The 10,531-nt window shown below is 59.0% G+C and overlaps 1 protein-coding gene and 1 non-coding gene across 2 annotated transcripts; both read right to left on the bottom strand.

Annotated features, from left to right (window-relative positions):
* Positions 1–877: 877 nt before the first annotated feature.
* LOC131821705 (melanoma-associated antigen D4) lies at positions 878–8,645 on the bottom strand. Its single transcript, XM_059157979.1, has 13 exons — positions 8,526–8,645; positions 7,309–7,520; positions 6,168–7,025; positions 5,610–5,813; positions 5,442–5,505; positions 5,124–5,203; positions 4,645–4,736; positions 3,948–4,027; positions 3,823–3,865; positions 3,324–3,386; positions 2,284–2,398; positions 1,299–1,729; positions 878–1,096 (listed from the first exon to the last, which is right to left on the bottom strand). The coding sequence occupies exons 2-13, from the start codon at positions 7,516–7,518 to the stop codon at positions 1,087–1,089; spliced, it is 2,250 nt and encodes a 749-aa protein (XP_059013962.1). The 5' UTR covers positions 7,519–7,520; positions 8,526–8,645; the 3' UTR covers positions 878–1,086.
* Positions 2,625–2,754, bottom strand: LOC131822413 (small nucleolar RNA SNORA11). The gene has a single exon (XR_009350271.1). It is a non-coding gene; the product is annotated as a small nucleolar RNA SNORA11 (small nucleolar RNA).
* Positions 8,646–10,531: the final 1,886 nt, after the last annotated feature.

The raw sequence follows: 10,531 nt of genomic DNA, 5'->3' as shown, positions 1-10,531 counted from the left end.
TGGATCTGGGTCCGGAGCCAAGGCTGGGGGAGAGAAGGGAACCTCTTCCTCGGGAAAAGAGGCAGTGGGGTGCAGGGGCCCTTACGCGATTCACTCTTTCTTAACCTGGGGCCTCGTCCTCCCAACTATGGACATCACTTAGCTCCGGACACTGCCCCAACCTGCCACTGAGCCCTTCCCAGGCGTCTCTGCTCTCACTGCCAGTCACTGGAGGAACTCCAGTCCCAGCCCCACTCCTACAGGGATTCCCCCTAGCCCTCAAAGACACCAGGATATAGGCCCGGCCTTGGCTTCACTGGGAGGGCCCTGCTTCCAGTGAAGAAGAGCTCCGGAGCCCACCAACTGGTCTCGGGTCAGGGTCACAGGCTGTCGAGGTCTGTTTTCATCGAACCTACTCTGTGGGCAATAATGCCTCCTCCTTCAACCTGCTGGAGGGGTGAGAACGTCGCCAAGGCCTATCTCATCGTCCTTCAGCCTCCATCTGAGGGAGGGATGAGGTGCTGAAGTTGTGTGGAGGATGAGGGAAGGGTTCCAAGATGGCACCTCCAAAGATGGGGAGGAGGAAGTGGGCCCGGTTCCTTGGTGGGAGGGACAGCGGCTCCAGCCCACAGCCTTCCACTCCATCCCTTTTCCTGCCACCTCCCCCACCACTGGCGTCTTAACTGGGGTTGTACCACATAGGAAATCATGTCCCGATGTCGAAACTCATGGTCTAGACACTCAGCTGGCACCTCTCCACATCTCCCCAGCACCCTCCCCACACCGGCTGCCTTCCAGGCAGAGGCGGGTAGTGTCTAGGTCACAGCCCCCAACCACGTGCCACTCAGAGCACCACGGGCACAGGTACATGAGCAAATAAAGGAGGAAACGTCCCAAATAATTTTGCAACTTTACTGGAACACTGATACCAAAAACATGGAAACACGACAAAAGCGCACGACAAAAGCACACACCAAAAGCAGGAAGGGCAAAGAGAGCTTCATCTTGCATGCCACCTTGGATGGGCTGGTAGAAGCTGCCTAGAGTGCTGTGTTAAGGAGGGGCCCGAGGAGGCACTCTGGCTCAGTGAGGGACGGCCACGGTTCATCAGCGCTGTCTGTAACACAAGACAAAAGCTGAAACAGGACTATCCATAGACGGGAGAGGGGGAGGGACGCGAAGAACAAAACAAGTGTCTCTCACAACTCTTTGTTCCGCGACCCTGCACCCAGGCCTGCCTCCCCACCCCCCGACCTAACTTCTCACAGCCCCTTCCCACCCCCTCCCTCGGAGTTTCATGTAGCCACCGAAAATCTTACTGGATCCAGGAGAAGAAGTTGGCACTCGTTCTGGCGGCATTTCTGGTCCGGATGGTGGAGCTGGTGCTGGGCCCATCTAGAATGCTGGTGCTGGCCCCACCATTAGTGCCACTGCTGACGCCAGCTCTCCAAGTGGCCCTCCGGTTGGCACGGTTGCTATTCAGGATGTACTGATGGTATCTGGCCCAGAAAGCGAAGGGAATCCTGGCCCAGGCGTCACCAAAATCTCCGTCCTCATCCCAGGTCAGTAGCTCCACCTGTATGTCATCCCAGCTCCAGCGTCCAACCAGAGCTTCATCCCCGATGTTCATCTGGGCTCTCATCTGGGCCCTGGCATGTTCCTCAGCCATATCCACGTCCATCGTCTTGAAAGCGTCATCCACAGCCTCCAGGAAATGAGCCTTCCATTCCCGGGGGTCTCGGTTCTGATTCTGCGGTAGAGTAACAGACGCCATCCACACAGCTACCCCATGTTCACTGAGCACCTGCTTCCAGCCATCCAACCCTCCCATGGGCGGTGCACGGTCATGACAAAAGTCAAGACCAGGGGCGCCCTGGGTGGCCCAGGGGGTTAAAGCCTCTGCCTTCGGCTCAGGTCATGATCCCAGGGTCTTGGGATCGAGCCCCCCATCAGGCTCTCTGCTCAGCGGGGAGACTGCTTCCTCCTCTCTCTCTGCCTGCCTCTCTGCCTACTTGTGATCTCTGTCTAACAAATGAATAAACAAATAAAATCTTAAAAAAAAAAAAAAAGTCAAGACCACTGGAATCCGACTCTCCTATGACTCCGTGCCAGCCCCGGGACCTCACCCCATCCCTCACACTTACGACACCTGTGAACTTGCCTAAGTTACCGACTTAGGAACCTGTCCGGATCCTCACTGGACCAATGGCCTCAGGAGGAGGCCATAGCCAAGAACCAGAGAAGGTACGGCAAGTGCCAAACCCACACCCCACCGCCGGGCCCCAAACAGAGGCTCTCTGTTACCTGGGCGATGAATCTCAGCACCCTCATCTTGCTGGTCTCGTGACGGGCTCGCAGGCCCCAGAGGAATTCATACTCGGGTGGGCTGCTATTGGGGATCTTCTTGTATTCCAGGTACCTCAGTGCAAGAGGAAGAGAAACGTTTGCTTCCAGAGCCAGGCAGACCTGTCGCTGCACCAAGGGACCCCAGGTAGCCCCTGCCCAGCCCCGATACTGCAGCTCAGCTCCTGAGGGAGGACCGTCCCGGCCCTCCAGCCCATGCCTCGCTCCCACGCTCACTCCTGGGGTTTCTGCCTCCAGGACTGAGGCCTACAAAGAAGCCACGTCGAGGTGCGGGGTGGGACACGTGTCGGGTATCTGTTTGTAGGAAGGCCACAAGTTTCATGCCCCTTGTCACAATGAACCCAGATTCCCGTCGGGTGTGTTGTAACCACAGGAGCCACTTCTTCAGGCCCCCTGCCATGAGCACACTCCATCACAGGCCCCCACCCACGGCCTAGTGGAACCCTGGGACAGTCCACCATAGAAGAGGACCGTAAAGGGGAGAAAAGCGGCACACTCCGTGCATGCCCTCCACTCTGCGTGTGCGCGCCTGCGCGCGTCTGCGTGCACGTGGGCATGTGCAAGTGTCACCTGTGTGTTCTCCAAGGACCTAGGTAGGACAGGGTGGGCCTGACCAGAAAGTTTTTGGAGCACGGGGCTCCAGGACCCAATGGGCCCCTTACTAGCCAGGGCCATACTCAGACTTCCACTCTCTGAGCCCCAGGTTCCTGGGATGGAAAGCAGGAGAAATTCTCCTGCAGCCCGCGGGGCAGGTACCAAATGGCAGTGTGGTTCTAATACTCTGTCAACTTCGACTCCTTTTCCCCAAGGCTGCGCTGGAATTCTACTCCCTGACAACACTCACATACCCCGCCCACCCTCACACCAGAGACACCTATCCCTCTGGTGCCAAGATCTGGCACGGGGAATGGCTTGCGCAGCCAGACCAGCCCACGAGGAATGCATGAGCGTGAGACAAAGTTAACTTGGCCACTACTTACTTCTGCTTCACAAAATCCTCCGTAATGAGCTTCCTCAGATCTCCAAGGAATGGGTGCCTCACCCTGAAGGCCAGGAAAGGAATCCGTAACTATAGACAGTGGCAGTGCCCAGATGGGGGCAGGAGCACCCCCTATCAAGGCGGAGAGCTTCCCAGCCGGTAGCGCGCGGGGCCGGGGGGCGGGGGGGCAGGGGCATCCCCATGGAGGCCTGGGATGGCAGCAGGGGTCACAGGGCCACACATGTCAGGGATGCCTTAGGCAAGGCTGTGACTGGAACCCCTAATTCTGATGGGTTCTCTTGGATCTCATCTGGGAACAGAGAAGGGACATGGAGCAGAGAGGGGAGGGGAGTTCAGGACCACTTCCCCATGCACCCTCTGAGCCCTACCCAGTCCAAGACGTCCACTCCCCTGCCCTAGGCCCCCAAGCTAATCCCATCCCAGGGCCACTGGTGCCCAAGGACAGCGCCGAGAGGGGGAAGCCGAGAGCCCAATCATACCCAGGGCGCAGACCCATCTTTCGCAGTGCCTCCCAGAGGACAGCTGTGAGGGGAGAAGAGCCACGAGACTTCAGCACACAAAGCTGACTGTGGGCAACCCCCCAGCTGCGGACCCAGCCACTCACCCTCGCTGGCACGGTTGCCATTCATGAAAATGACTCCCAGAATCACCAAGAGGAGGCTCAGCCTGGGAGTGTCCTTGGTCCTGAAGGTGTAGAAAGAGAGATCCTGTCCAGCAGCCGTTTGCCCCAGGGACTAGGGCTTGCTCACCCAACTAGCTCTTCCCAGATGGCTGGGCGACCGGGTGGTCTTCCCACTCTACATATGGCTTGCTCTCTCATCCAGACCATTCATTCCTCTGTCTGAGACTGAGTCGTTTCGCGCCTTAAATGTGGATGCAAACACGTGGGTTCAGGCGGGGAGCAACCACTTGGCAACAGTATGTCTAGAGGGAGCATCCAGACCTCCCCTGCCCTTTGAGCATTAGGAGTCACACTGGATGGGAAGCCTCCTTCTCCCAGGACCACTCTGCCAAGCCCAGACCAGGCACGTAGCAGGAAGAGGCAGGCAACAAGGAGCCTGCTTTCCTGGGAAGACGGGGTGGTGTGGTAGTGGGGTGGGGGTGGGGGGTAGGGGGGAGCCCTGTGAGCACCAAGGCTTCACTCCAGGCTACTTCCCCTTTCATCCCCTAATCACTGGGCACCACTAATGGTGGGTGGGAGCTGTGCCAGGCACCAAGGCCCCTGTTTTTCCATTTCTCTGAGAAGAAGGGGAGGGGGAGGCACCAGTGAGGAAGGCCCCAACCCTCCTGCCCTTTCTTACTTTCCCAGGAGGCGAGCTGAGGAGTCCCGCGTGCACACGAGAATGTACAGGTGTTCTTCCTTGTCGATTTCCTTCAGGTGGATCCCAAACTTCTACATGGGGGAGGAAACAGCATGAGAGCAGAAAGCCACACTGCCTGTCCTGCAGACAGTCCCTCTGTTCCCCATTAGAAGTTTCCCTCGCAGGGACCCCGAAGTCATAGGGAAGACTCAAGAAGAGAGGCTGCAGAGGGACTGCCTTGTGGGAGCTCTGGCATTGGCCAAGGCAACAGAACCCACTTCAGGAGACAAGGGACAATAAAGAATCCGAGGGAGAGGGAACCTCCAGGGAAGGAAGTATGCAGTGGATGCTCCCAGGAGGAGAAGCTAGGGAAGCTTTCCCAGAGCAGGTAGTACTGAAAGGGGGCCTCAAGGAGCTGCAGGGCTCAAGGCTCCCCTGCAGCTCTGGCACCACCATGAGCTGCCCAGGCACTCGCCCACCTTTTCCAGGGTGTATGTTGCTCGTTCAATGATCTCGGGGAAATGTTCGTCGTATTCTCGGATGACATCCTTCATCATGTCTGCAGGAGGTGAGAGAAGTGCAGAGAGCACCTGGGCTGAGCAGGGGCCAAAGAGCTGCAGCAGCCCCTTGGTCAGCCCTGCTGAGGGGAGCACCATTGGGGACCCAACCCCCACCCCCAGCCCCACCCCCCTTACTGTGCAAATGCGGCGATCAGCTGGGCATGCTGGGTGGAGGCATCTGATGCCAGATGGGACAATGGAAGGGCAGAGCTCGGGGAGGGGGCCCGGGTTGCCTACCTGAGCGCTTGATGGGGATCTTCTTGTAGTCCTTAATCATCAGATATTTCACCAACTTATTCGCCTGGAGAAGGAGCACCGCACAGGGAGATCAAGACATGGGTGACCTCCAAGAACTGGCCCACAGGAGAGGAGAGGTGGGAGATGGGGGAAAGGCAGGTTTCTTACCCTTTCCTGCAGAAGGGTCACGTTGCGGGGTGGCAAGCACAGTACGTGTCTTGAGGGTACCTGGGACCTCAGGGCCATGGGGGGCCGGGGAGCCATCTGAGCCCGCACCGTCAATGGGGGCTGCGACGCTCTCCAGGTCGGTGGGACCGCAGGAGGCTCTCTCTCCTCCTCGCTGCTCTCATATTCATCATCCAGGTGCTTGGACTATAGCGAGAGAGGGAGGAGAGACCCAGGGCTACCAGGTTCGCCGTGCAAAAGTGCCCAGCACACATCTTAACCAGAGCAGGTGCTTGGAAATCAAGTAGTACAAACAGCAGATGACGTGTGCTGAGTGCTTACTACGTGCCCGGCACTGAGCCAACCTCTTCTCCCTCCAGGCCTGAGGGCAGAGACTTTGTGCAGTCAAAGCACGCTATTGCACTTGGGTTGGACAAACATGCACAAGCTGAGAGAAGGGGAGAGGGGAGGGGAGGGGAGGGGGAGGAGGGGGCAGGGATGAGGACTAAGCAGAGAATGGAGGGGAGCAAGGGGGGATGGGAGATAGCAGGGAGGTCTCACCTTCTTGGTCCTCTTGCCTCCCATCCTGACCCAGGGCTCAGCACTGTGCTGAGCGGTGGCAGCTGCACCCTCGGGCTCAGGGATGCTCGGGGCCACCTTGGCCTTGGTGGCAGCTGCTGGCACAACATTCTGAGGCTCCACCCACCGAGTCTTGGCGAGAGCCTTTCCGGACTTGGTCGTCTTGGGCCGGGTGGCTGCCCCTTCCCTGGCTGGTGCCGCCTGGGGCACCCCCGAGGAGGCAGCACTGGGGCCCTCTGGGGCAGCCTCTTGGGCCGGGGCGGGCCTCTTGGGGCGTGGAAAGGCCATGCCACTGACACCTGCTGGCTGGGTGAAATCAAAGACATCGTTCTGACCCAGGAAAGCTGTCTTGGGCCGGGTGGCATCCATCTCACTAGCACATGGAGCCTGAGCGAAAGCACAGGCGGTACTGGGGCCCTCGGTAGCGGCCTCTTGGGCCTGGGAGACTGGCTGGGGCTGAGTGGACGCTGCCAGAGCCCCGGGGGCGGCCATCTCACTGTTGACTAGCATCTGGGAGGAAGGGGGCAATGGAGCAGCCAGGGTTGTCTCGGGGGCAGCTGCCTGTCTCGGGGCAGCTGCCTGAGCCTGGGCCGCATAGGTCATGGGCTGAGTATCTTCTCCTGAAGCCTGGTCTGTGGCCACCGGGCGGTTAGCAACCACCTGATTATAGGTGGCACGAGCAGCAGCGGCGGCGGCCCTAGCAGCACGGTTGGAGGCGGCTGCACGGGCTACGTTGGCAGCACGGGCAGCAGCCTCATTGGCAAGTGTTTCTGGATCCAGCTGAAATGCCTCCATCAGAGTCCTAGCCAGCATAGGGTTTTCCAGTTCCCAGGGCTCATTCTGCAAAGCCAGAGAGAAGGGTAGGGGAAGGCAGACAGCTCTGTGTGCTCCCATGATGCTTCCCTGTGCTGGCCAGCCTCCTCCCTGCAGCCAGCGCCCACCCCGCCCCCCAAACCTTCCTAAGCCCCCTTTCTCTGAGCAGGAGAGGGAAGGCTGGGGAAGCTGGGCATTCCTTCCCCCACTCAACCCTCCCTTTGATCCACCGCCCCTCCCCTCCCCAGCAGCTTCATGGGGGAGGGGGCAGAAGGCCCAGGGCCAGCAGGTGGCCCCCAAGGGGCCTCACCGATAAGATGCGAAGGCCTGGACCCAAGCTCCCAAAGGCTCTGAGGATACGGATGTCAAAGCTGGTGAGGGTGCCATAGCCTCCAAAAGCACCGAACTCTTCATAGTCGTTTCCTTCAACCATCTCCTCCTCCCCGACTTCATCACTACCCTCATCCATGTCTTCAACGTTGTAGGCTTCCGATTCCACGCGGTAGCTTCCCTCAGCCATGCCTGGGGGTCCCAAGGAGAAGAGAGCTCAGCCTGGGAGGGAGGGTAAGGCCTCTTCAGGGGGAGGGGGAGGGATCCAGTGGGAGGTGGGATCTCTCAGGAGGTGGGGGGGGGGGTCGGCAATCATCAGGTTACTAGGCAGTACAAGGCGGGGGAGAAGGCGGGGGCGGGCGGGGGAAGTCTCGCGGGGGGGGGGGAGGGTATCTGTTGGGTTAGAGTCTGTCAGAGACAGAGCTCTAGGAGAGGGAGAGAGGTGGTGGGAGAGACCCGGCACTTAAAGGGGAGTTTAGGATGGGCAGGCTCCCCATCCCAGCCGCTAGATTTGAATAGGGGGTGGACTGGCGGGCTTGGGTCTCAAGAGTCCCACAGGGGATGTGCATGGAGACAGGGAGAAACAAAGGGCTTTGATTTAACGATGAAAGGGGAGCAGATGACACAAGAGGGCTTAGACAACAGGGGCCTGGAAAAGCTTATGGGAAACTGCATCCAGAGACCCTCCGGCTAGGTCCGGGCGGGGGCATTCAGCTGATTGAGGTCTGGGTTGGGCTCATACAGGAGGAGCTCTAAGGGGTGGGGGCGGGTGGGGGGCGTTAGGGGCTCGGACCAGGTGAGGCATGGATTGGAGCGCTGGAGGTCTCAAACCCCAGGGCTGCAACTCCAGGAAAGGGGCAACGGGGTCAGCTGGTTGGGAGTGATCTAGGAGTGGTTGAGGTGGGGGTAGGGCCGCCGCTCTAAGGAAGCTCAGCAGGCAGCACACGGGTCTGCTGAAGGGGTTCGGATCCTAGGCTCTGGTGTAAGTAGGGCTCGGATCAGAGAGTCCTGCGTCTCCTACCGGGAGAGGGCGGCGAGGGGGCGGGGGGAGGGTCCTACCTAGACCTTGGGTCTAAGAGGGGTCGGGTTCTGAGTGCCTGGGCTTTGTTCAGATCCGGGTGTGGGGGTGGGGAGGGCGCAGCGTGCCGGGTTCCACTCGCCCTCTCCCTGTCCGCTCTGAGGCTGCAGGGTCCTTACCTTCCCTGGGGCTCCAATGGCGTCCGTCCTCAGCACCAGGAACCCCGCAGCCGCGCCCTCGCCTACTGCTGCCAGCACAGCAGCTCCGACCACCCCGCCCCTTTTCTCCGCGCACACCCCCCCCCACCCCCGCGGCCGGGCAGGCTGCGCATGCGCGGACCCCTCCAGCCCGCCCGCTTTCCCAACAAAAGCCCTCTCCACCGAGTCCCCAGTGCTCTTGCGATCCAGCGAGTGGGTGGGCGGGGTGGGGGGCTTTTTCGCCTTCCCTCCAGATACCCCTCACCCCTCCTCTGACCCGAGGCGCGCGCTCTCACAGCCTGTGGTGCCCTTGGACCACCCAATCATCTACCCTTGATCCTCGCACTTCTCTTCCCTGCCCTCTGGGTTCCCGCTAAGCTCCTCTGGTGTGGTCTGAGGTACACTATGCCTGGCTTCCCCAGCATGACCCCTGGGTCACAGACACAGAGGTCTCTAGTTGGGTCTCTAACTGCAACAAAGGAATGGAAGGGGGTGCCACTTGCCTTTGTGTTCCCCAGCACTATCCATCCCTGCGGCCCCCAGACACCCTGGGAGCATTTGCTTCCCCAGCTACTCTTTTTTTTTTTTTTTTTTTTTTTTTGAGATTTTATTTACTTATTGGAAACAGAGGGACACAACGAGAAAGGGAATACAAGCAGGAGGAGTGGGAGAGGGAGAAGCCGAGCAGGGAGCCGGATATGGGACTCGATTCCAGGACTCTGGGATCATGACCTGAGCCGACGGCAGAGGCTTAACCCACTGAGCCACCCAGGCACCCTTCCCCAGCTGCTCTTAATGCGGCTTGGGCACCACAGCACATTGGGTGCTGGGGCTGGTCTTCTCACAGCAGCCCTGGGAGGCAGATGTCAGCATCCCCATTTTACAGAACAGAAAGCTGAGGCACAGACACACCGCAGGAACAGCTAAGGCCACAGAGCCAGTCAACAGAAAATACAAACTGTGGGCCTGAGTCTCCCTGACTCCAAACCCCATGTCCCCATAGTGCTGGCGTGGGGACGGAGGTGGGCTCCCCTCTCCAGTTTGAGCGACAGACCTACTCCTCCCAAACCACACACACACCCCTCTTCTGCCCTGCCAACACCTGTCCCAAACAAGCAAAGTTTGTGCTCTCTGAGACCCAAGCTCATGCTCTGCATCCAGGACACAGGTAGGAACACCGCTCGCCTACTCTAGGTGGGTCCATCCAGGTGTGAGAATTGCTCCTTGGGATCCACTCCCTGCCCCAACTGTCAGGCCTCTTCGCTGTGAGGGACACAAACAGGCTGCCCCTGAGGCCTTCCTGGTGCCTGCTGAAGCAGCCAGGACAATCAGGTACTTGTGTGCCTGAGCCATGGCGAGCCCCGATTCAGAGTAAATGTTTGCCCCGGGGTTCCTTCCAGGGCAGGGGCTTGGGGCAGTTGTGGTCTTGTGGAAAGAAGCTGGGCTTGTCTTCAGAACTCCAGGGAAGGAGTGCCTGGCCAGTCTGTTGCTAGCTGTGTGAGCCTGCCCAGGTCACCGGACGTCTCTGAGCCCGGTTTCTCAATATGCAAAAATGGGAAGCACAGGAAGCACTTACTTACCCAGCCCAAACCAGGCTGCTATGCTTCCAGAATGACTGGAGGAACCGCTTTGGAGGGAGAAGATGCTATGTTTCCAACTCCGATTGGACCTGTGTTTTTGACAAAAACCCTGGTGGGCTTTTATATTTGTTTTTAAAGTCAGTCTCTCCGGGACTCCTGTGCATGAATGGAAGCTATTGCTAGGACCACAGCTTTTACTCTCCAGTGCCCAGTATCAATTCTGGCTGGTTGGATGGCTTTCCTCAGCTGTTGCATAGCAACCGCCACTGTCAGCAGCCTGCGTCTCTTCAGCCCTTCCTGTGTAACATGTTTCCGTGGGAGGTGACCAGACCCTAGAAATGAAAGCCTTGACAGACTGCTCAGTGCTAGTAGAAAATACTACGTTCCCATCTCAAACTGAACCTGTGC

Source organism: Mustela lutreola, chromosome X, assembly GCF_030435805.1.
Source record: "Mustela lutreola isolate mMusLut2 chromosome X, mMusLut2.pri, whole genome shotgun sequence".
Classification (NCBI taxonomy): domain Eukaryota; kingdom Metazoa; phylum Chordata; class Mammalia; order Carnivora; family Mustelidae; genus Mustela; species Mustela lutreola.
The sequence above is the reverse complement of the archived record's forward strand: the minus strand, read 5'-3'. Positions and strand labels throughout refer to the sequence as shown.

Coding starts and splice junctions, on each gene's coding strand:
- LOC131821705 (XM_059157979.1), bottom strand. CDS start 7,518: ATGGCTGAGGGAAGCTACCGCGTGGAATCGGAAGCCTACAACGTTGAA. Junction 5,506..5,609: donor TGACCCTTCTGCAGGAAAGG/GTAAGAAACCTG, acceptor CTCCTTCTCCAG/GCGAATAAGTTGGTGAAATA. Junction 4,028..4,644: donor TCAGCTCGCCTCCTGGGAAA/GTAAGAAAGGGC, acceptor CTACACCTTCAG/GACCAAGGACACTCCCAGGC.